Here is a 26443-nt window from a genome sequence, read left to right as displayed (position 1 = left end):
TTTTCCTGTCAGGTGTTCAGTGATTGACATACAAAACAAGTTAAATATTGATGTGTATGGCAATTTAATAAGATTATTTAATAGGTCACTTATAATGTAAAACATATTGATTAAGTTTTATTTCAGAACATAGCATTCTCCTTTAACTACAGTATAACCTCTGTACTGAATCTTTTTATTACTAGATAAAAGACACATGGCACCAAGTTTACAGAAGGCACTTCTTAAAAAGTGCCCTTGATCACTGCAACCTTTGCAGAAGAGGATTCTACTATTATCAAAGGCACTTTGTAGACTCAGAGGTAAGATCTGACAAAGCTCAAATTTTCTATAGCTCATGTCATGGCTTTATGAATAACCCTTTCAGAAGGTAAAGGTGTGTGCTGCTACCATCATCATCATCATCATTGTATATTTATATAGCACCGGTTACACAGCACTATACATTAATTTATAACAAGGAATGACCATTCAATTGTTAATTGATCACCTTTATATTGACCTCTTGTATCGGTTATTGATTGCTTTATATGTTACTCTGTATGTCCAATGTATGTAACCCACTTATTGTACAGCACTGCGGAATATGTTGGCGCTTTATAAATAAATGTTAATGTAATAATGTAAATGTAATGATGTAGAGAATGCTATTTGAGACAATTTGCAATTGGTCTTCAGGTTTTATTACTTGCCGTTTTAAATTATTTAACTTTTTGTTTAACAGCTCTACAGTTTTGAATTTTAGCAGCTATCTGGTGGCTAGGGTCCAGTTTAACCTAGCAACCAGGCAGTGGTTTAAAAGAGAGACAGGAATATAAATAGATAAGGGCTTAATAGTAAGATAACTAATAAAAAAGTTTATGTGCCTTTTCTACATAAGCCCTAATGAAAGTCCACAACAGTGGGGGGTATATTTTTCATTTAATAAAATAGGTTTTAGAGAATTCCTTTTTCTATAGATTGTGACTCCTCTCTTCTAATACCCTTGAAAGGCAACCCAAATCAGCTGTCTGGCAAAGACCAGAGGGTGCGTTTGTCCTACCATTCTAGTGATTTTTTGGTAGGTGGCGATAAAGCACCATTTAGTTGAGCTGTTTATAACACATAACTACAGTGCCTAAACTGTCTTTTATTCTAAATAAAAAGGTAATTTTACCTTCCATTTATTTCAGTTGGAGTGCAATGATGTGGTTCTGTTCTGGAGAATACAGAGGATGCTGGGAATTACTGCAAACACTTTAAGACAGCAGCTTATTAACACAGAAGGTATGTTTTTTTAAGTTTATTTTTGGTAAAGTGCCAACCCTTTATTATATATTTATTACTGCAAGAATTCATCTCCCAATATAATCATTTGACCCAGTTGCTTGAATCTATTGCATTCAATATGGTTAGTTAGTCTCCATCTGATTAACATTTGGACATTTTCTTATTGTTTGGAAAACTTACATAGACTTATTTCTATTGCATGCAGTACGGCGTTTAGAGAAGAATGTAAAAGAGGTGTTAGAAGACTTTGCTGAAGACGGTGATAAAAAAGTAACCTTATTAACTGGAAAGAGGGTCCAGCTAGCAGAAGATCTCAGTAAGTACAATGACATGGCAGTGCTGCTCTTGAAAACAATGAAAGATAAACAATTTTGAGTGCAAGAGTTTCTGTATAAAACTTTCGATAAAGGGTGTTTTCTCTAGCATTTGTAGAACAAATGTTGTTGGAGTCATAGGTATAGATTGGCAGTTGCTTATTTAAACATGCTTTGTTGGGTGCTAACAGCACCTAGTAGTATTGACTGCACTACAATTCTGTACTCCCTTTGCCCCAGTGTTTAGCCAGCCCTGGCTGGCTAAAGGCACTGGCACATGGGATGTTTAGTTGCCTGTGCTTAATCTCCTGCAGCGTGGGTAACAAAATGTCCGAAGTTCCCTTCCCTTGGCATTAATATAATTTGCTGGGAAAATATATGCATTGTCTCTGCTCGTGTAGCCACAGTATGGGCCACCACACGCGGGTCAGTGTTATGTTGCTATTTAGCAATGATTGTAGACTTATTAATCTGCTAGTCTACCTACACTCTGTGGCATATTCATGGGTAGATGGTTTGTTTTTTTCATTAATAAAGATGTTCATTTTTTTTTTTTTTTTACATCTACAGAAGCCCCATATATCCGGCTGTCACTGTGTCTAATACTATTTAATGTAAAGTGCCCCTGTATACATGGAGCATTTTGACACTAAAGTTTGACAGTCACCTCTTCGTGCATTTTGCAGGTGAATTTTATCAGGGCTCACATTTCTAGGTATAATTACACTTTAGGCTAATGGTATTGCGATCACTTTCAAAACCTGGTGTGTAAACACTAGCGGAAAAAAGCCAGTCTGCTTCCTTCCACTCCCTTGATGTATGTGTGCTGATTGGCACTAGATCAGCCTAATAGCACACACACACACACATTGGATTTTGGCAAAGAAAGCTTTGCGTTTGTTAGCACTGTGTGGTTTTCCCTAACAAATTACTGCGGGGTGTGTGTTACAAAAAGTTTCATTGCATAGATAGCCCCCCTCTAACAAAGCATTCTTTTAGTTTTATTAGTAACTATAGTCTGTTTACACTGCAAGAAACTTAAGATCTTTTTTCCTTTTATATTTATCCCATGATCCAAGGATCTTTAATACTGTGTGCTGTTTTGGGCAGATGAATGGCCATTGGTAAATTAGGTACACCTTTAAATTCCCCTGTGTGTGTGTATGATATTGGTGCTGGTAACACTAGGAACAGTTTTAAGCTAAGTGATAGCGCCCAGCCCTGTGTTTTGGTTTGCATGGAAGCTTTAGAACTAAGTATAACAAGAAGGTAATGTAACCTGGGGAGAATTCTTACTTCAGTTGAGGAGAATATGCATATAAAGATCTTTGACCTGTGCACTGCTGATTCATAGACTGTAAATCTGCCTCTGTACATGTGAATAAAGCCACGTCCTCCCTGCTTTGTAAATAATTTTGTGTGTATAAATCCAGATCCTTGAAAGGATTGTGGGTGAAATAAAAGTGAAATAACACAGAGCACCAGCAATGAGGATATTTGCACTTGCCCAGACTTGCCTGCTGTGCTTTGGTCTCAGTGGCCCAGCTAACAACAGGGTTGCTAAGTTCTTCTTATTGCCTAGTGTAATAGTTTGTTATTATGTGTTGGTTGCTAGGTAGTATTATCAGCCATACTGCTTCTCAATTCCAGTCCCTTTTTTCACACCTAGAAATGCATTTTTAAGTAATATTTTATACACCCATCATTGAAACAAATCCCAGGGTTTGAATTTGTTCATATAACCTAATTATTTGCGACAGTTTCTCTATTGTGTCTGAGTTATGTGCGAAAAACACCACAATTTGTAACAGGGTGGAGGATTTTAATCTATTGTGTTATAGTAGCCATGTGAGTTAACTACTTACAGTAGTTTTAAATTAACATGCACCAACAACTGGTGTTTATATAGGGAACAATGTACCACATATGTAAAATACAGATAATGGAGAATTAAAGGATATTAGTCAGACTTCTGGTGACTTCTGATTTTCTAGGGGGTTTTTAAAACATGCAAGTTTTAAAAAAGCTATGGGACACAAGTGACATCAATAAACCTAATTTTTATTGATGATGTCACTTTCCTTAGGACTTGTATGTATTGTTTGTATGTATTTTAAGCTTAAATGATGTCACAGAAAATCCTATTTGGAACATTGTCAACATCTGTCTTCAGTCCTGTCATTGCTCTTTAGGGTAAAGGTCCCCATACACGGGCCGATTATAGCTGCCGATATCGGTCCCTTGGACTGATTCGGCAGCTTATCGGCCCATGTAGGGGCAGAACAGGGTGGGGATATCAGGTGAAGATCCGCTCGCTTGGTGACATCGCCAAACGAGCAGATCTGCCCGTGTATGGCCAGCTTAAGAGTGAGACCCCACAAGGCAGATTGTCAGTCTTGCATTAAGTAAGCGGATATTGGCTCTGTGAGCCTGCACCCGGGCGGATTCAATGCTTCAGGCAGCAGGCACAAGTAGAAGAAGTGTAGCAGCAGATTGCTGAGAATATGCTACATGTGGCATCAGCCTTACTGGAGTTTTCCCTCCAGCCTGTGCTCCAGTACATTCCTGCTACCCTGGGGTCAGTGAGAGAGATACAGATATGTCCTGCTGTCTGGGCAGCAACTGAGCTGCTATTTACAAGTTTCAAGTTTATTGTCATATACAAATAACAATGAAGCATCATTACTGTAATAAAAAAAAAAATTTGACTTCAAAGCAAAAGTAGTTTGTATGTTGTAGTATGCAAGCAGCTGGCTGTTACAATTACATTTTATATCCAGAAAGGGGACATTTGTAGCCAGTTAGATATTCTCTGGCTGTTAGTTGTGTAAGGAAACCGATTTTGTGTACAAAGAATCAGTAATGTGGCTGTTATTTTTATGTAGAACTTAAGATCTAAGCTGAATGCAGGGATAACAGGAACATTCAGCCACAATAAGGCATGAGAGTGGAAAAATATTGTTATTGGGGAAGGTGAGGATGGTGAGAGACATAAAGGGAAAGGCTGTAGGAAATCTACCTGTTTATGTAGCATAGTGGCACAGTGGGGTGGTCCTAGGTTTGATTCCAGCCCAGGGCACAAGGAATGTGTACGCTCCTCCTTACAAAACACATACTGGCAGGTTAAATGGCTTCAGACCAGGTCAGGTTGACCATTGTATGTATAAAAGTGAGAGAGACCTTAGGGTAGTGTCACACAGTGCCTTTCCTCCACTGACATGGAAAGGTTCCGCCCTGTCTGATATGCAAAGTGACAGGAATGAATGGTATCTGCTGCTGTTCCCTGCCTTTGTTCAGTTGTACTCACAAGATGGCAATATTCAGCTGATTTAGTGAGAACTAAGGTTTGGGAGCTGCGTGAGAGTGACGTCTCATCATTGCCTGGGCAGCAGCCCTTGTGTCTGGAACGATCCCATCCCCACTTAGAGCACTAAGCATACATGTACAGGCTTGTCCTTTTCTCTCTCCTTATCTTACTCTTAGCTAATAAAGTGTCAGCACTTTGGGATAGAAGTCCAATGTGCCGCCTTCTACGTGTATTATGACTGCATATAGATATTTAATAACAATAAATGATTCGTATAGTTGTTCTTGCTAATTAAATTACAGGCACTTCCAAGTCTGAAATATGTAATATGTTTAGGTTACAGGTCAGATATCTACAATTCTTTATGAAAATATAACTAGAATATCTATGAATGATGGCACTTGATGACAGTATGGCAGCCTCCATTTATACAGATTTATAAGATATTCCCAGTGAATTTATATATATATATATATATATATATATTTATAAAATGCGTGTTATATATCTGAAAACAGAACAGATCAGGTAAAACGAGCAAGGGTACTAATTCTAGCACAGATTTTTTTAGTTGTCAGTCAGTTGTGGCTCCAGACTTTCACAACACTAATTAAAAGGCACCCAGTATCTGTGGCAGCCACTTGGGATTAATGATGTTCCTCCTAATAACACTGCCATATCTTTCTCTAATCAGGAGTTGCAGAGTTATACTAACTCGGCTTTTGGTTTCTGTAGAAGCGGATCTTTCTGCCATGTGCCCATCTTGAGGTGGGCAATTTTGGACAGATTTCATTTGTCCCTAGGGAACAGGAATAGAGGCCGTTGGAGCAAGGACTGCATTAACAAGTCAATGCTATCATTGCTATGATGAGATTTTTAAACCTGTCCAATCGATATTTTGCCAATTTATGGGCAGATATCGGTTGGGTAGGGCTGTTGGAGTGCAGCTAAGCTGTCAACTGAAAGAGCCAGATCAGCAACTAAAATCTACTAATGTATGGCCACATTAAGCGCCTTACTATTTATAAACCTGGGACAGTGCTGTATCCCTTGCTCTAACAAGCTTATATGCAGCCTTTTCATGAGCTTTAATGTTATGATATGGTTTGGAACAGTTCCCTAAGCCTGGCCCCTGTTCTCCTGCTGATCTGGCTGACTACTTTGACACTCAAAAATAATGTAACAGTAGTCGACTGTCCTCAGCCTGCATCCTCCTAACCCCACAATTCCCTGCACTCGTGATGTCAATAAGGAAAGTAACATTGCAGTGCAATGCATTGTGGGTTATGTAGTTCCTGCATACTGTCTGTAAGCTGTGGAAAATTGTTACAATTGTTACGATTCCAGCAAATAAACAAATACATTTATAAATAGTATTTATTCATACTTTTTGAAGGAACCTATTACAGTGATAAGTATATTAGGGGTTTCTGTGTTGTGGTTTTGGTTTGGAAGCCGGAGTCCCCCTTTAAGCAAATCTCTGAATGACTCTCCTGTTATAACTCATAGAAGGTCAGCTGTTGGTCACAAAAATGCCGATGTGGCAATAAAATAGTTCAGTAAAGTGCATGTGACACCAGTGACCATCAGCTTGTGATTACCCTTCAGTGAAACCACATTGGGCGTGTATATATAATATATAAAGAAACCTCTTGTTTATATCTTGGCTCCAGACGTGCAGCACAGGGTATCAGCTGCCCAGGGATGCTTTCTCCAGTTATGCCTCTGGAATTAGCTTGGCCATGAGCACTGCATGCAAGTAGCACCATGCTTAAAGGGGTTGTTCACCTTTGAGTCAACTTTTAGTATGATGTAGAGAGTAATATTCTGAGACTGTTTGCAATTGGTCTTCTTTTTTTATTAATTGTCATTTTTTTATTATTTCAGTCTTTGTTCAGCAGCTTTCCAGACTGGCGTTTCAGCGGCTATCTGGTTGCTAGGGTCCAAATTACCTTAGCAACCAGGGAGTAGTTTGAATGAGAGCCAGGAATATGAATAGGAGAGGACCTGAATAGAAAAATAAGTTATAAAAAGTAACAATAAAACTGTAGCCTCACAGAACAATAGTTTTCTGGCTGCTGGGGTCAGTGACCCCCATTTGAAAGCTGTAAGGAGTTAGATGGCTAATAATTTAAAAACTATAAAAAATAAATAATGAAGACCAATTTAAAAGTTGCTTATAATTGGCCATGCTATAACATATTAAAAGTTAACTTAACCACCCCTTTAACACATTGCATGCCATGAGTGCAGAATCTATGGCACTTATATTATAGAGCACCAGCAACACCGATTATTTTTTCTCCTTCTTCCATGCAAATTTGTAAGTTGCCTGGCAAGGAAAGGGTTAATAGTCTTGGTATAAAAGAGATATCAGAAGGTAAGGTGAAGGGGTATCAAGCGTGTCATACAAGATGTGAAGAAATTCTGAGTTGCTCTGAGAGGCAAAAGTTCAACACATTTGTTCAGCTAAACTTTCTCATCTCTTTCGGTCCCACTGTTAAATTAACCCTAAACATCTTCAAGCAGCATTGCAGTACAGGTATGGGATCTGTTATCTGGAAACCAAAAGAATGCTCCAAATTACAGGAAGGCCATCTCCCATAGACTCCATTTTAATCAAATCATTCTAATATTTAAAAATATTTTCCTTTTTCTCTGCTGTAGTAAAACAGAATTGTGTGCTTGATTGCAAGCAAGATATAATAAATCCTTATTGGGGGCAAAACAATCCTAATTATTTTTAAATTATTTTTTAGTAGACATAAGGTATAGAGATCCAAATTATGGAAAGATCCCTTATCCGGAAAACCCCAAGTCCCGAGCATTCTGGAGAACAGACACTGTACAAAACATTAAAGGGGTGGTTTGCCTTTAAGTTAACTTTTAGTATGTTATAGAATGTCCAGTTCTAAGCAACTTTTAAATTGGTCTTCATTATTTTTTATAGTTTTTAAATTATTAGCCATCTTCTTCTAAATCCTTGTAGCTTTCATATGGGGGTCACATGGGGGCCTTAGCAACTAGATAGCTGCTGAACAAACACTGAAATAATTAAAAAAATTACAAATACAGGTATGGGACCTGTTTTCCAGAATGCTCGGGACTTGGGGTTTTCTGGATAAGGGATCTTTCTGTAATTTGGATCTCCATAACTTAAGTCTGCTAAAAAATCATTTAAATATTGAAGAAACCCAATAGACTTGTTTTGCCCCCAATAAGGATTAATTATATCTTAGTTGGGATCAAGTACAAGGTACTGTTTTATTATTACAGAGCAAAAGGGAATCATTTTTAAAAATTAGAATTTTTGCTTATAATGGTGTCTATGGGAGATGGCCTTCCCGTAATTCGGAACTTTTTGGATAACGGGTTTCCGGATAAGGGATTCCATGCCTGTAATAAAAAATGAAGACCAATTGCAAACTCTTTTAGAATATTACTCTCTACATCTTACTAAAAGTTAACTCAAAGGTGAGCAACCCCTTTAAAGCTGCTTTAAAATTGCCTTTGCCAATAGCTAAACCAGAAGGGGTGGGACTGATGGCATCAGGGGGTTATGATGCTGAGGGTGGGCATGATGACATCAGAGGCAGGCCCAATAATGTTGGATGGGGTTATGATGCCAGGGCAGGTTATTGTGTCATTGACTGGATTTCTGTCCAGTTTTCTTTGTTTTAAACCGGACAGAAATTTTTAATCCCTTTGAAAAACTAGCATGTCCAGTTCAAAAATGGATGGGTGGCAACCCTAGCTTTATTCTGCGTGTAAAAGTCCAATCCTGTAATCAAAGGCATGGGATTTATTATACAGAAACCAGTTATCAAGAAAGCTCCAAAAAGCCAGGCTTATTTAAAAAAGCAATCATTTCTGATTGATTTGCTTTTTAATTTTGAAATTAACTCTACTTGATAGCTAAGCCATTTTGCTAAAAATCATGGTGACTATCTTAATATTTAACTGTTCTTCATTGATTGGTTGATTGATTATTGTTCGGGTTTCACAAGGCTGAAAACCAGGGATCCCCAACCTTTTTTACCCATGAGCCACATTCAAATGTAAAACGAGTTGGGGAGCAACTCAAGCATGAAAAATGTTCATGAGGGTGCCAAATAAGGGTTGTGATTGGTTATTTGGTAGCTCTTATGGGACTGGCAGCCTTCTGGTTTTTATGCCTCCAAAACTTGCCTCCAAATCAGGAATTCCAAAATAAACATCTGCTTTGAGGCCACTGGGAGCAACATCCAAGGGGTTGGGGAGCAACATGTTGCTCACGAGCCACTGGTTGGGGATCACTGCTGAAAACTTGAACAGTTGAGACCTGAACAGCCCTAAGAAAACCAAAATGTACAGGTGAAACTGGTGACAACCCTGTATTAGTTAGATTGGGGTCCTCAAACTACGGCCCACAGGGCTGGATATGGCCCCCAAGGTCATTTACCTGCCCTCCGCTACATCCTCACCCCTGGCTACTACCTGTCTGCCTCAGTGTTGTCCTCGGCCCCAGCACGTCATCCTGCCCCATCAGCCAATGCTTATGACGTGTCCAGAGGTGACGTGACGCGGTGGGGCCAAGGACCACGCTGAGGCAGACATGCAGTGGCTGGAGGGGGCCACAGTTTGAGGACTAACTATAGTCCGGCCCCCCAATAGTCTCATGGACCATGAACTGGCCCCCTGTTTAAAAAGTTTGAGTACCCCTGAGTTAGATTAATTAGAGAGACTAAATGATAAGGTGGCCATACATGTTGTCATCAATAGGCCACCTAGGCATATTGAAGATCAAACCTGCCCGATCAAGATCTGGACAATTTTAGGACAGATGTCGGTTGGGTAGGCCGGTCAGGAGGTGCCCATACACGAGAATATAAGTTTCTGAATCAGCCCGAAGGGCCTGCGTCAGAAGCCGAAATCTGCCCATGTATATAAGCACCTGTAGGCAGTTTTCCGACTGTTAAATGCCAGTGTATAGGCTTCTTTCTGCAATTTGGATCACCATGCTCTGTCTACTTGAAAATCATTTAAACATTACATAAACCCAATAGGATTGTTTTGCTTCTAATATGGAGTAATTATATCCTAGTTGGCATCAAGTACAAGTTACTGTTTTATCAAATATGTTTAAAAAATGTTAATTATTTGCTTTAAATTGGGATCTATTGGAGATAACCTTTCTGTAATTTGTAGCTTTCTTGATAATAGGTTTCTGGATAATGGATCCCATATCTGTATCAGTGTATGCTGCTTTTACAGGCTACGCATGGTGCTACACTTCGCAACCCACTATTAACTTGTCGTCCATGTTGATAGTGGTTTATCCTGTATTTTAAAACCCACAGGCGTTTGCTTGGATAGTATAAGAGCCATGTCAGAAGCATTATTCCAATCAGTGTTAAGGCACTGTTTATTTTGCTCTCTATGGGGAATTTACATACCAACTTCCAATAATACCAGTGACATGGGGGTTATGTTAAGAAATAAGTAGGACTGCGTGAACACTAATTCAATACAGAATCTGCAACAGCAAAACACGTGTGTCTGAATATCTCAGTCTATCATTATTATTTACAGCAAAGTTTAATCACAGTTTCATTGAGTGAATGCTACTAAGAAAATATGTCTAATCTCCATATAGTAATGATTATCATTGTAACAGGGAAGCCTTGATGGATTCATGGAGATAAAGGCATAAGCCTTCTTTCTGTCATGATAGGAATAGTACAACTTGGTATGTCGGGGAGATATGTCTGTTGCCCCTGGGAATGATCTTGAAAACTTCATAAAAGCGCCAAAGATTTATCTCACGTTTAAATCAAATCTATCACAAGAGCCCTCTGTTACTGTTCAGTTCTGTTGGCTTTAGTACTACTGATCAGGAGTCAGACTGAAATAATCAAGGCAGTTGCTGCTCTTTAGTACTTCTGACAGATCTGATACACGGTTTAATCTCCCCTTAAAAAGATCATGGAGAAGCTGGTTTTCCTGTTGCACAAACAGCATAGTTAGGAGGCCAGGTAGGCTAAAAGAGATGAGAATTAAGGACTCTATGATGCTATACATAAGAGGCACCGTATTATCCTAAGTACAGAAAAATTGGATATATATCTAACTGAGAATAACTGTATAAGTAATTTAAAATGCTTGATAACCTACACATATACTGTAGCTAGGAAATACAGTGGATTAATGGGGAACCGTGGTTTTACGTACATTTTACATTTATACCAAATAATTTACTTTCTGCTTCCTTTCAGTTGCTTTAGGGTGAAGACACATGGAGCTACTAGTAGCAGCTACCGTACTTGTCATGGCTACTAAACACCAGAGAATACCCTGCCATAGACAATACTGAGAATTGCCTCAAACACATGTAGAGACAGTTATCAGTAAATGATCAGCATTGTCTATTTTAGTAGCTGTGTGTGTGTCTTCACCATTATTGTTTTTTCTGCTTCTCACCTTTTCCCTTGTATTTCTCTTTTATTTCCTCTTTTCATCTCTGCAATATTTGAATATGCATGTTTCGTAGCCATGAATATTGAAGTCTATGCGTCCTGATGAATATGACAATGCCTAACTTTTTTTTTATTTAAAAAAATCAATAAAAACTATGTTACTAAAAAAAAAGTCCAGGTAGGATCTGCATATACTCTTACACAGCATGTCTGTTTAAAATTCAAAAGTGGATGAAGAGATAACTAGGTCTAATCACTTTATATAGTGGCACTAATAAGGGGCGCTTGCTTTCCGTAGCTGTTCACAGGTGCAGGCTCAAATCTGTTGCAGCTGCTGTGTTTATTGAAGCAGTTACAATTTGGGCTTCACAGTTACTATGCCATTATTAGATCGCTCCAGCTAATTGACTTAAATGACCCAAAGCCCCCCATTCTAGAAGCCCTGCTACTTAACATTGCCACTACAAAACCACGGGGCAAACAAAAATCTTCTAACTGTTAACAACGAGGCGTAAAGCAGCAATTGTGTTTTTATGAAAGTATGGAAAAGGGCCCTTTCCAGAGCCCAGCCATGCCATTACAATCTTGACCTCTTTTCTTCCGCTGTAAGAATGAGCAGTGCAGAATAGGGGCTCCTCCCTGTGTTTTCTTGACCTAATGCCTCTCCATTCACTCCCCATCTGTTTCACTGTCTTAAACGAAAAGGGTATAGCCCTCGTCTTATAAATCTTTTCTTGCAGGTGATAAGCACTTGGGTGGCTTCTTCTCAGACAAATCACAAGCCATCAATTCTGTGCTGTAGGGTTGTGCATTAATATAGATAGATTCAAAGCATGCCCAGTAATATATAAAATGCACAGTAACCTGTATATTTCTAATGTAAATGCTTTTTTTTGCCATTGATATTGATGTTTGGGTTGAATGGATCTCAGCAGGTTTCAGCTTGCATATTTTTTGTTAAGAAAATCTTATGAAGAATCCTCTAAAAAAAATTGTTAATTTCAAAAAAAGTTGATCTGCATCTCAGCCTTTGATAAACCTGTCCCATAGTCTTTTGCTAAATTGGAGAATTGATGAAAAAAGAAAACACCATCCAAATAGTAATTTTGTTAACACTATGGGGCAGATTTATCAAGCGTGAGATTAGAGCTCACCACAGTAAAACTCACGTTATATTAATGCCTATGGGATTTTTAGACATGTATTTATCAAATGGTAAACTTTATCTTGCACCCATTGATATATATGCTTTTAAAAATCCCAAAGGAATGAATAGAAAGTGGGTGAGTTTTTCTGTGGTGAGCTCTAATCTCACACTTTGATTAATCTGGCCATATAGCTCACTGACAATAAGGGCCATGGCAGACAGGGAGATTAGTTGCCGCGCGACAAATCTCCCCGATATGTCATCCTACCGGCTAGAATATAAATCGCCGCTGGGATGGCAACCACGTATTTAGAGCTGGGCGGTATGACCAAAAATTTATATCACGGTATTTTTCAAAATTATATCGGTGTCACGGTATTTGACGGTATTTTTTTTTTCCATGCATGATTCGGTGTTAACCCCATTTCCTAATAAATTAGAGAATAATTACTGCAGTATTGAAAATCAGAGTCAGGCAAGCGAAGGATCGGCAACAGAAAGTCGTAAGGTAAATCAGGCAGGCTTAGTTTCCCAGGCAAGGCCGCAGACAACATAGCACAGGAGGAGGCGTTTGATAGCTTTAAATACCCCCCACACATGCGCAGAACCGGCGCCGTCAGCGCGTCACGGACGTGCACGCTTTGACATGTACGTGCGCTTTGACGCACGCGCACCTGGATGCGCGTGAGCAACGTCCCGCGGACAACGGGACGCGCGCGAGACCGAGCCGCATGGGTGAGTACGCTGACACCCCGGTATTGCGGTATCTGAGAAAAAAAAAAAAAACACCGGTATTCGGTATTAAACGGTATATCGCCCAGCCCTACGCGTATTAACGTACTGTTAATAGAATATTGACTTGTCCAGTGACTAATTTCTGCAATTGAGCTTGAGACTCTGGCACATAATTGTGAGGTTTTGGAAGCTGGGCATCATGGATTCTTTATGTCCTGCTATATTTTTATCAAGGCACCAATTCCCCTTATGATGCTGCGTTATAGCAACCATCTGCTGTTTGCTGATGCGGGGGATGATTTTTTTTTTTTAAGAAATACCTTTGCATATGACCTAGTATATTTGCAGACTATTCGGGCATTATATGGTTTCATTTACACCCCTTAACAATAGTGATGTTCTGTTTGAAGAGCAAACATAATAAATGGCTTGTATTCCCCATAGTGGCAGTTGTAAAGGAGCCGCAGCGTGTGCTCAGGTGTGTGCTGATCAGGAACAGATAGACACGTGGTGTTTCCTGCACTCTCAGGCACCACGGAGATGGGCCCAGCAGGAAATCCTCCAAACTGACTCTTTTGTTCGTGCAGATAATGCAAACATCCCACGTACTTTTTTTCTCTTTAACGGCTGTTATAATCTTGTAGATAGGAACAACCTTGCACTCAGTTTCAGGTTAGGCTGGTGACCTTACGCACCTCCATTTTCAGCTTTTCAATGGTTTCTCAGCTGAGTTAAAATCAAGGCTTTGACTGGGCCATTGTTGGGCATTCACCTTTTTGCTACTTGGGCCTTACATTGGGCATTATGGTTGCATGAACCTTTGCCCAACCTTTAGTTTTTAAGCAGACTGAAACACAGTTGTGGCAATTAGATACTTGCAAACAGCACATTTCATATTGGAATAATGTAGTAGACATCAGTATAAAAGGACAATTAGCATTTTGTCTTCATTTTTTATTTTTAAAGGGGTTGTAAAGACAACACTAATGGTTGTGCTAATGCCAACCCAGGCTGTTTCTCCATCTGTGAGCTATAAGTGCATTGACAGGCATGGCATTATCCATGGGGCAGAATTCAGCTCAAAAACATGCATTTCACACAGTAATCCACTCTGTGTTTGTGCACATTGGGCCACGCCATGCCTGTCAATGCAGTTGAAGCAGAGAGCTGGTATGGTTGGCTCATCCTTTTCCAGAGAAACTGGTGGGCCTTTAGCCGCAATGCACAGAAATGAAAGTGGTTGCTGGCTGTGCTGTCTTCTCTGTTTTAACACTTGGCGCCATGTGAACTGATTTCCGATTGATGTAGTTGTAGCAAAATGTTTGCTACCTACTAAAGAAAAAATTAACCACAAAATTCCGGTTAAAAGAGTGTTTGGGTTACTAATCATTAGGGAATGGGTGGCGAGTGTGTAACAGGTAATTTGCCTCCAACCATGGGAATTTAGGGAAACCTTGTAACATGTTTTCTTTTTTTTTTTTTTAAATAAGTTAAGTTTAAAAAATTTTCTTTTAAGGGATTTTGCACTCAAAAGACTCTAACCTAATGAATCATCAAAATTATAATGTAACAATTATGTAACAGTTTGAATGAAATCTAAGCATCCAACAAGGCTTGATCTTCTGAGTGCGTACTGAGAGAAAACTGAGCAGCTTCACCTAGAAAGTTTGCAGGGGATCTTACAATTGCTGCTGTATCACCAGTGCTCTGTGCAATTACTGTATGGGCCAATTTCTCCTATATTTTCAAGGCAGGCTATAACAGCAATTATAGTAATATTGGTGGAGTGTTTTGAACATGTTACTATTGAACTGAATCATGGAAACTCTTTTCTGTTTAGAAAAAGTTCGAGAAATCCAGGAAAAACTTGAAGCATTTATTGAAGCCCTTCATCAAGAGAAATAGTGGATGCCGCCTGGCTAGGTAAGGCTTGTGCATGGTTATTATGTTCCCATTCCCTAACTTCCCATGTAGCAGCACTCATAATATCTTCTTATCTTCTTCTTATATAGGAAAAAAACTTAGCAGCCCCATACAATTGGATTTTCAGGAATTTTCTACTCAGTTTGGAGAACATTTTGTGGAATCTATAAAGCCCATCCTGCAGCTTCTCATTCATTCATTCATTCATTCATTCATTCATTCATTGTCGTCAGAAGAGAAGCCCTGGCAGAAGTCTATAAGTTCAGTTCCTACACAACTATAAACTATATGTACTGCTGCTGTATTAATAGTGATGTGATCAAATTAGATGTATTCAATTCTATTACAATAGCAAGCTACACAGGGGAAGCCTATCATTTTATCAGCTGTATATATGTTCCGATTGGTAAGTTCCCTCATACCGTTGACCTTACAGACTTATACATTACAGTATGCAGGTCACCTGCCAAGTAATAATCTTTCCTCTCAAATGAAATGCAGCACTGATTCTATTAAATATCTCATTAGAAATGTTCAGTTCTGTCTTTAGCATCTTGTTCCAGCAAAAGTTTCCAGCCCATGTACCGATGTGTCAAAGAGAATTTTAAACCATTAATGAAGTGTTTCTAGGGAACGTGTGAAGTGGCATTAGCATAGAACTCCACCTTGCTCCATTCAGGTATATTGTTTTCAGTTTGCCTAGTGTTTTTGCATGATGATTTGGGTGGAACAGGGAGATATTTACTTCATTTGATTCATGAAGAACAAAGCACGCAGGGAAAGGATAGAGCAAAATGCTGTAACTACATACACAGGCCATACTGCAACCCAGCACAACAAGCTGAGATGCCATTCCTCCTAGGGGAAGTTTCTCATAGCAGAAAAGTACCAATCACTGTGGGTGAGGCAGGATGGCCATATGTCACCTTTTTTAAGCTAATTCCACAAAATACTTTTTCCAATGAATTCTGATTTTACAGAGTATTTTAAGGATACTGTTGACAATGAATTCTTGCAACTGAAATATCTTTTTTTTTTTTTTTTTAAATCGTGAAATGAACTCTGCATTAAATGTTTAACACAACTATTTCATTGTAGTCTAGGTAAATACATGTATATTTGTATATATGCGTATATGATATATACATGCACTGACCACATGTAGATGAATATATGGCCACACAAACCCACATACATCTTTAAAGGTGCAACTGATAACTCTGGTACTCTGATAACTCTGTTTCACACTGTCAGAGTCACTATTATCCAAATTCACAGGCATGGAAGTCGAGGTGTCACCCCCCCCCCCCAGTACTGTAAAAGGGAAACAAAAGGGATCCTTTTCCTAGGAATTGTGCGTTTAGGTGTTGAATAAAGCAGTGCACAGTGGCCGTTGCATCATTTTATTCAAATTATAAGATGAATTACCATTTTCTAGTCAATGTTGTTTCCAGGCTAGTAACCCAAAGCAGCTTTTTATTCGTTTTGTGCAGAGGTTCCCAAACTTGGTGCAGTTTAGTGTGAGATTTATTGATTACTCCTTTATTCTACTTGATATTCCTGGAAACCCAACCTAAGGGCTGACACATAGCATTGTTTTGTATTATCCTTGAGGTAAGGGGATCCTAAAAAATAGAGGAGCACTAAAGGAAAACGACCATAATATAGTGGGTTACTTGCCTGGGGCAGATATTTTCCCTTGTTGCCACATAACCACCTTGGTTTTGATGGTAGGAATAACAGGTTGTGGGGGTACAATTTGATTGCACATGTACAATGGATGAGTTGATTGCATCTTACCAGATGCCTAGCGCCGCATATATGTAACATTAGTGGAATTTATGGCACTAAGGATTTACTTAAATGAATGCTGTTTGTTGTGTTTTTCTGGTGTTTGTATAGAAATGTACCAATTCCTGCCTTAAGTGAAGGAAGCATGGGGCACATTTATCACAGATCATTATTTTTATTGGGCATTTCAGATTTAGCAGTTTATTCCAAAAAAACTTCTCAATCTCCATCATTTCTGCTTAATTGCTAAAATACTTTATCCTCACTCTGGTACTAGTAACCCAAAGCTGGCCATACATGTTAAAGGAGAAGGAAAGGCAAAATGTTAGGCACCCCCAAGTGACTTTAATCGCTTACCCTTTACCCCAGGCTGGTGCCCCTGTTAGGAGAAAACCGCACCAGCCCGGGGTACTTCTGTCTTTGCGTGCTTCTGTCTTTGCGTGCTTGCTTTTTAACAAAAAAGTCAGCTGTTTCACTCTACTGCGCATGCGCCGGCCCAGGGATTCCGAAGGCAGAAGAAATAAGGAAGAGGTAACACTCGCTGCAGGTACCCCGGGCTGGTGCAGTTTTTCTCCTCTAACAGGGGCACCAGCCCGGGGTAAAAGGTAAGCGATTAAAGTCACTTGGGGGTGCCTAACATTTTGCCTTTCCTTCTTGGCACCCCCAGTGACTTTCCTTCTCCTTTAATATTTTAAAAAGATCTTTTAGTTATCGTAGGACCAAGCTATCCTGCAGTTTGTCCATAAACGAAAATGACTATTTCAAGCAATATTGTCTAGTTCAGGGATCCCCAACCAGTGGCTTGGCGGCAACAGGTTTCTCACTAACCCTTTGGATGTTGCTCCCAATGGCCTCAAAGTTGGTACCATTTTTGAATTTCTGACTTGAAGACAAGATTTGGAGGCATAAAGACCATGTCTACTGTCAAAACAGAACCTCCTGTAGCCTGCCAGCCATCATTGGGCTATAAAATAACCAATCACAGCCCTTATTGGTCAACCCCTGGCAATTTTTTTCATGCTTGCATTGCTCCCCAACATTTTTTACATTTAAATGTTGCTCACGAGTAAAATACGTTGGGGGATCCCTGGTCTAGTTGAAGCTAGGAAACCTACCTGCTTGGTCCTGCAAACAATTGGACAATGGTCACATTTCATTGCCATAAATTTTAAAACCTTCCCCATTGATTTTCTGACCAATGTCGGATGAAAAATTGCCAGATGTACAATCGTATGGTGCCCACTAACCTTACAGATATCTCATATCGCACTGAAATTGGTCGTTAGGGAGAGAAAAATCTTAACATGTGTGGCCAGTATGTACGGGTATATGGTGCGGCTATTCCCTTGGTGCAAGTGCCCCGAGTATTAGCCTTATGGGGTGTGATGTTGCCCCCTTCACTATTTCATTGTTAAATCATCCCCATAGTGATTGTTGCTGTAACAACTGTAGCTTTGTTTCATATATGCAATTCCTTTTCATATTACATTGAACTTTTATAATGAGTTTGTGTAGTATTACATATAATACACACACAGCATTGTTTTATTTGTGAGGAGATTGTCCCCGGTGGGTGTCAGTCAGAAAGCACTTACATTATACATTGTATGTTTACTCTGATGAAGATGAGACCTTGTGTCTTATGGTGGATGCACTTTTTCCCTGTTAAATTATTACTTGCAAATGGAGATATTCAGCTCTGATATGAAAGCATGTGACATATACTATTGTTGTATCACGGCACCGTCCCAGTGGCAGAAGATTCTGGTTGAACATGTAATGTGGGACCTGCCCTGCCTTTCAGTTAGGATTTCATGCTTTTCTCAAACAAATTGATTGTGTGCTGTCAAATTCCAACAGGGAACTTTCACAGCATCGTTTATTTAAAGAAACCGAAATATTTATGAAATACATTGTATTTGGACAAAAATGCAAATAAATACTCTGATAACAATTCACCATGACTCTGTGAAATTTTACTTTGACCCATATGTTTCACAAAATATTGCTTTGGAGGAGTCATACTGTTTTCTGTTGCTGTTTCCCCCCAAGAAGAATGGACTGCTATTATACTGGGATTGCATGGAGTGGATGAGATAACTCCCTGCTCCTTGTAGTGGGCTGCCCGGGACATAGGAAAGAATTCAGAGGAGCCCCTTCCTCTCTGCAAAGCAAGCATTGCCTATAAGTGAGGATTAAAGGGACTTAATCGGCTGAATGAAAAGTGTTTGTAGTAAGTGGGATGTAGATTTGGATCAATTTTAGAAGCAGCTCTGGGAAAAATCTTTTTGTAGTTTTTTTTTTTTTTTTTTAAATGAAACAATGAAATAATATTTTCTGGTATCTTTTAGTCAAATGATTCTAGTTCAGTCTCACTACAATTGTTATCAGTTTAATGAAAGATCTCTCAAAGCCTACATAGAGCTGTGTAGATGTACTGAGCAATCCCCAGGGCCTGAAATAGTGAGGATGGGCAGAATAAAATAGATATTTTATCTGTATCTGTGTGTGTTCTTTGTTAAATGATGAAATGACTATGTCGGCCATACATGGGCCAGAGGGGGGTAAGCTTTCCAACCTATATTTGCCCCCAGGCAGAACAGATGATAGTGTACAATGGGCCACACAAAGACTCGCGAGGCTTTTTCGGCGATTTCCCGAAATCGCCCCGCCGCGTCTGCCATCCCGCTGGCAACTTACATGTTCGCCGGTGGGATGGCAGGGGGAAGGCAACTCGGGGAGATTAGTCGCCCGCGAGCAGGTAGTTTTGCCGCGGGCGACTAATCTCCCCGTGTACCAGAGCCCTAATATTGTTCTCATCATTCGTGCAAAGAGAAGGGACAATTGGAACAGCAGGAAGTGAAGAGATATCATCCTCTTGTTGAATGAAAGAACCTAGAAATAATATTTGTACGGAAAGGAAAGGTTTTCAGACAACGCAAAGCGTTTTTATGCAATAGTTAAATACTGTTAAGTTGGCCATACACGCACCGATACTATCGTACGAAACCTCGTTTCGGACGATATTCGGTGCGTGTATGGCATGTCGGCGAGTCGACCGATATCGCAGGAAGCTGCTGATATTGGTCGACTCGCCGATCGGACCGGTTAGAAAATTTTGATCGGGCACCATAGAAGGCGCCTGACCAAAATCTGCCGTCAGGGCTGAATCGGCAGAAGGAGGTAGAAATCCTATTGTTTCTACCGCCTTATCTGCTGTTTCAGCCCTGACGGTGTGTGGCGGATCTGACGATGTTTCGTGCGCCCGATTGTCGCACGAAACATCGTCAGATCGCCACGTGTATGGCCAGCTTTAGACTTAAATAAAATGGCTTTTGTTAACTGAGTTATGGTAATGCTCTGTTTTTGTTTTCCTTATTATCAATTAGATTTTTTTGTGTGCATCTGTCTAGCCTGCAAGTTTAAATCCTATCTGGTTGCTGGGCATAACTACAGTAGCAACCAGGCAGCAGCTTAGATGAATAGTAGAGGGCCAGAATAGAAAGTTAAGCAATAGGAAATAAGGACACTGAAAGCTGTCAGCCTGTCTGCCATTTGGTTGCTGGGGGTCAGTGACCCTAGCAAGTAATTATCATTTTAGTGACAGGCCTAAAATAATTAGAATAGGTAGGCAAATAATTCAAACATTTTAAAGACTAAAGGTAAACTTTGAAAATGTAAACCATTAAATATCTAAATAATATGGTCATATTGAGTCCATATAATAGGACTGACTTCCCTTATGCATTGTTTCATTTTAAAGAGTACCCACACCTTATAATAGAGTGATAGAACCGATCTTTCTTACTGTTATACTGAGCACCACTGCAAATTTTAAAAATCATTTTTTATTTAAAGGAACAGTAACACCAAAAAATGAAAGTGTATAAAAGTAATAACAATATAATGTACTGTTGCCCTGCATTGCTACAACTGGTGTGTTTGCCTCAGAAAGACTACTATAGTTTATATACACTCACCTAAAGGTTTATTAGGAACACCTGTTCAATTTCTCATTAATGCAATTATCTAATCAACCAATCACATGGCAGTTGCTTCAATGCATTTAGGGGTGTGGTCCTGGTCAAGACAATCTCCTGAACTCCAAACTGAATGTCAGAATGGGAAAGAAAGGAGATTTAAGCAATTTTGAGTGTGGCATGGTTGTTGGTGCCAGATGGGCCGGTCTGAGTATTTCACAATCTGCTCAGTTACTGGGATTTTCACGCACAGGGTTCTAGGGTTTAGGGTTTACAAAGAATGGTGTGAAAAGGGAAAAACATCCAGTATGCGGCAGTCCTGTGGGCGAAAATGCCTTGTTGATGCTAGAGGTCAGAGAAGGGTATTAGTATGGTGTTCCTAATAATCCTTTAGGTGAGTGTAAGTGAGCTGCTGTGTAGCCATGGGGGCAGCCATTCAAAGGAGAAAAGGCACAGGCACTTAGCAGATAACAGATAAACACCATTATATAGGGCTTATCTACTAGTTATCTGCTATGTAACCTGTGCCTTTTCTCCTTTTTTCCAGCTTGAATGGCTGCCCCCATGGCTACACAGCAGCTTACTTATATAAACTATATTAGTCTTTCTGAGGCAAACACACCAGTTGTAGCAATGCAGGGCAACAGTACATTATATTGTAATTACTTTTATACACTTTCATTTTTTGGTGTTACTGTTCCTTTAAATACCAACACTCCAATGTGCCTGCAGTGCTAGGGGCTTGTTTAATATGCAAGTACCTTCTCTGGGGAGACCCCTTTCTGCATAGGGTGCGCTCACTCTGCTTTTGTCTTCTGGGAGGAAATGGCTTTATCAAGCACAGTTCCCAGCTTTTTTTCATTCAGGCCCCTGTTGGATATTCAACACTGAAGTGATACTCTCTGGAATATCCTGTGCAATGGCGCACATTACTAGGAGCCTACTGCATAGTAAATTGTTCCCTGCACTTCCCATAATGCATCACTTTCAGATACCTGTGACTAAAGGTCAGCATTGAAAACTGAAATCATTTAGTACCGCAGGCTCATTAGAATGTGTTAACTTACTGGATCTGAAGTTTTATGTCCCACTTGAAAAAAAAGGAAAAACAAGAAAGAACACGTTTACATTTGGAATCTTCCAAATCTGAAATTGAATTGCTGTAGATGAGTGACATGGAGCTGTGGATTATTTATTTAACCAACTGTAGTTTATACAAACGTTTGCTGGAATTTCTGTGTAAAATCTTCTGATCATGTATCAGACTTTGCAATAATCCTCCACTATTAAGCCTCAGGCAGTGATGAAAATATACAAAATGTTAAATAATTTGTACATCTCTAGGAAACCAATGTATGTGGATACAGTATCAAATTGTACCCTACACTAAGCAGGGCTGTGCCTGTGCGCTATGCCGTGATACTGTAGGAAATGAAGCTCCTTGTCTTTCTGTAAATGATTGACTTCTATAATATTTCTATACATTTTCACCCCAAATTTCCTCTTTCTTGTATCTCTTTTTGTAATTACACAATCAGCATATTTAATGGCAAAAAAAATCTACTCTTCATTCTTGCTTTGTGGCAGGCCGTGTAGCTATTCAGTCAGAATGAGAGCACTTGTCTCATGAGAGACAGCAGAATGGAGGATCTCTTATCTGATAGCCTCTTCTGCTTGGAGATTTCTTTGTTTACTTTGGCTACGAGAATAGAAGAGGCAGGATCATTTGTGATCCCCAACCAGTGGCCCAGGGGCAACATGTTGCTGCCAGTGGCCTCAAAGCAGATGTTTATCTTTGAATTCTTCACTTGGTGGCAAGTTTTGGTTGCATAAAAACAGGTATACTACCAAATAAAGCCCCCTGTAAGCTGATAGTGTGCATAGAGGCTACCTTAATAGCCAATCTTAGCCCTTATTTGGCACCCCATGAACTTTTATGATGCTTGTGTTGCTCTCCAAGTCTTTTTACATTTGACTGTGGCTCACAAGTAAGAAAGGTAGGGGACCCCCGCTCTAAGATGTAATAATCAACCCTCTGAATCACCATCTCCATATCTCCATGTTATGTTATTCAAGATTGCTTACAAAAGTTTATTATTTTTTTAAAACAAACAAATCTTGTTTAACATTTTAGGAATCATTGGTAGGACCTAAACAGCCTTTGGCCAATGCATATATCAGCCAAACACGTATACCCTCATGGCTTTGTTATGAAAGATTTGCATTCGAATGTTGGGTCCTTGAGCATTACCTTAGGGGCGATATAGTCAAAATTTCCTAGCAATATTGGGCGTGTCGACTTTAGAGTTTTTTTAAACTAATGATTCTTTAAACCCAATGGTACACTGGTCTGCGATGTGCTTAGGTTTCTGTCCACCTGCGGTTTCAGCACCACTGCTCCATGTCTCAGGGCTAGCGCCCCCCTGTATTCAGCCAGCACAGCAGATACTGGGGAGAAAATGCATAGTTTCAGCTTTTTAGCAACAATCCACATGTCTGCAACTTTTCTTGTATAATGTTCTATTACATACAATAAGCACAGTGTTTTGCTCCTCTTTGAAAAACTACTATTGCCTATAAGAAAGTGGCATATTTTATGAAGTGAATAGTTTTTCTACTAGTGATTAGCATTTTACGTTATTTGTAGTAGCCTTCAGCAACTCTAACCATACCACCTTAGCCTGTCGCTCTGCCATTCTCTCTGTCACTCCATACACACAGTAAATGTGGGCCTTGTTGCATTTTAGAGGAAGTGAGCTCTGTACCAATGTCGGCTCAACAACAATTTGTGCCATTCGGCAGGCCTCAAACTATTTTTTGAGGGCCAAAGGACCAGTCTTGTTTCGGAGGTTAGACATGGTTCGGTTGTGTATGTGTCAGAGGCAGCGCTGTAGTACAATATTTAATCTGCTCTGGGAACCCCACACCAAATCCAGCCACTAAGGAATCTGAGCCTTGGTCCATGTGAAACACAAAACTTTTTTTTTTTTTGGGGCAATGACAGTAGATGACAATACTATTAGCATTTGCAAAGGGTTTGCTCTGTCTCATCACGGAGCTACTGATCCCAAAGCTGCTCAGTTTGTGTTCCCCTATTATGAGCAGGACACAAAGAAGCCGAAGCCTGGTAATGTCCTGTCACATTCTGCAATGTAGTGCCTGACCCCAACGCTTCATTCTGCTTTATAACGTGCCTTGTTCATTTCCACTGAATACCCTCTGAGGTAGGTAAATGAATTCAGTTGGCTTGTGGGCGTCATTCCTTTCCCGGCTAATTCCTGTACCATTTGTCTCCCAGCTTGTAACAGGCAAACAAAACATTTTAGAAGGATTTTTTAATTGTTCTTGATTTCAGTTGTTTTTTTCCATTGTAATTGTTTCTGAGATTCCAATGGTAAGGGATATTAGTCACAACTGGAAACCCAATTAGTAGTAACACAAAAGTACCTGAAAAAAACAACAAGCAAGCTGCTTTGCCAGTAACCCTATAGCTCACTAAAACACTCTAATAGCAGCCCCATTTTATTCATATATGTATATATTAATTTCAATGACTTTGGATTTCTTCTGCTCCTTGTAGCCATATGACTAATCGTAAACAAATAAAGGACATTGTTTATTGCTTTATTTGTTGCTTTGCTGAGAAGCAGCCTGCACTCGGCAGACAATACCAACACTCAGCAGCGTAGGGGAAGCAGTGCATTTTGCTTGAAGACAGAAGACAACTCTCATGGAAAGCCCAGGATCAGATAAGATGCTGCCAAGGACCAGAGCCTCTCTTGAAAGGAGATACATGCATGATGAAAAGGTTTTTCAGATACTAAATAGAAGGATTAAGAGAATATTCATGACTCATGAGGATCAGCAGGTGACACCTAAGGGCTAACGGTTTATCCCTTTGGCAAACAGTAAATAAAAGCCATTGGTTGCCAGGATAAAAATGGAGCAACAGAAAGGCTGGCTCTTTTTCCCACAAAAGAATGCTGCTGTGTGCCACTTGTTGAGAGCTCAGGCAGGAATGGCTTTTTTTTTTTTTTTTAATGTGAGGCGTAAACTGGACTTGAGAAACTTAGGTCGTGTGACATCTCTTGAGAGTTAGAAAAAAAGGTAACTTAGTGTCCTGGGTCCCTTTCACTTAATCCCTTAAACCCAAATAATCTGGTTTTGTGACAGATGTGAATTCTCTGGCCGTTTCCCATCATCCACGAACAGTCACTAAAAAAAACAAAACAGAGGTGGCGTTTTCTTTACAGAAGTGTGAGTAGTATTTTTTATTTTTTAGAATCTGAAAATATATTTGTTCTTGCAAATTAGGAAATTCTGCAGTTATAGGAGCCCTTGTTTGCTTGGGCCAGGTGTAGGAAGCGCAGGCTGAGAAAAGCAGATGATCCATTGTCACTTTGCCCTAATGTATGAAAAAAAAGGAATTAAGCAAGTGAAATATGTTAGTAGCTTGATCTAAACTGATAGCAAGGAAAATAATGGGTTTAGGAAAAGCCAGGAATCGCCACAATTAATAGGAATCAGTGTACTTGTGGCATACACAAAACACACAATGAGTTACTGCATGGCAATGTATGGTTTAGAATATGGTCAAAAACCTTATTTGTCTGAACATACCGTAAGTTCTGCTTGTGGCCAGGTTTGGTTCCCCCAAAACCCATATCTGGAATTAGGGACCCTGAACCTAATTCCAGCCACAATTATAAGCACAGGATTCCACAGCACCTTGCTACCCCCATGCTCCCTAGCTTGTGCATAAGAATGAGGTTAAAGCTAGGGGCACTCCAGGGGGTGCACTTGTCCCACACACTCGGTATGCAGTGTAAGTGATAATTCTCATTGATGCGCAAAATAGTATTAATAGAGGTTGAATATTTTGCTAAAGTTTTTGCATTTTGATGGTTACAAAACAGAATATGAGACATTAGAAATGTCAAGTGTGGTATATTTAGTCCTGCTGGGGACTTGAACAACATATTAGAATCAATGTAAAATTTTAGGTAAATTGTGTTTGTAAATCAGTTGATTGGGACAAATGCTGGCACTACTGGCTCTGGCCATCACTTTTAATTTGTTGGAGAATTCTAGTGCAAAACTGCTTTCAAAGTTGGCACATTTTGGAGGCATTTAACAGATACTTCCATTTTTGCAAATAATGGTGCTCAGTGCATGAAATTCATTCTCTGTGAAAGATATCTCTTGTAAGGAAACAACTTAATCCCTGCAATAGAAAGAGGTAAAGACTTTTGTAAATGAGTTCATCAGGGATCTTCCTGCGCGTGACAACCAACTCACCCAAGTCAACAAACAAACAGAGCATGCCCTATCTGCCGCTTCACAAATATTGAATCAACATCTTTAGCACTGTAACACTGTTGACCATTGGTGGATAATGTGATTGTCTTCATTGTTACCATGAAGTAGGACTTGTTTCTTCTGTAACACTCTCAGTAAACAACGGCGGTGTTCTGCTCCTGGGCCTGGAATGTTTGCTCTGCCAACACAGACCTGAAGCCCAC

General features: G+C 39.7%; 1 protein-coding gene across 5 annotated transcripts in view; it reads left to right on the top strand.

The window, feature by feature from the left end:
- The window catches only part of opa1 (optic atrophy 1 (autosomal dominant)), a 50631-nt gene extending 33832 nt beyond the window's left edge, over positions 1-16799 (top strand). For 4 of the 5 annotated variants that reach the window (XM_031901528.1, XM_031901526.1, XM_031901527.1 and 1 more), the window contains 5 exons: positions 186-302; positions 1173-1266; positions 1475-1585; positions 15068-15150; positions 15240-16799. In XM_031901528.1, the coding sequence (XP_031757388.1) occupies positions 186-302; positions 1173-1266; positions 1475-1585; positions 15068-15132 (387 nt within the window). In that variant the 3' untranslated portion in view covers positions 15133-15150; positions 15240-16799. The remainder of the gene's footprint in view (positions 1-185; positions 303-1172; positions 1267-1474; positions 1586-15067; positions 15151-15239) is intronic. The other variant, NM_001127038.2, reaches the window with a different exon arrangement.
- The last annotated feature ends 9644 nt before the right edge of the window (positions 16800-26443 follow it).

The sequence above is a fragment of the Xenopus tropicalis genome, chromosome 5, assembly GCF_000004195.4.
Source record: "Xenopus tropicalis strain Nigerian chromosome 5, UCB_Xtro_10.0, whole genome shotgun sequence".
NCBI classification, from domain to species: Eukaryota; Metazoa; Chordata; class Amphibia; order Anura; family Pipidae; genus Xenopus; species Xenopus tropicalis.
Note: the sequence above shows the minus strand (reverse complement) of the source record. Positions and strands in the feature narration are given on the sequence as shown.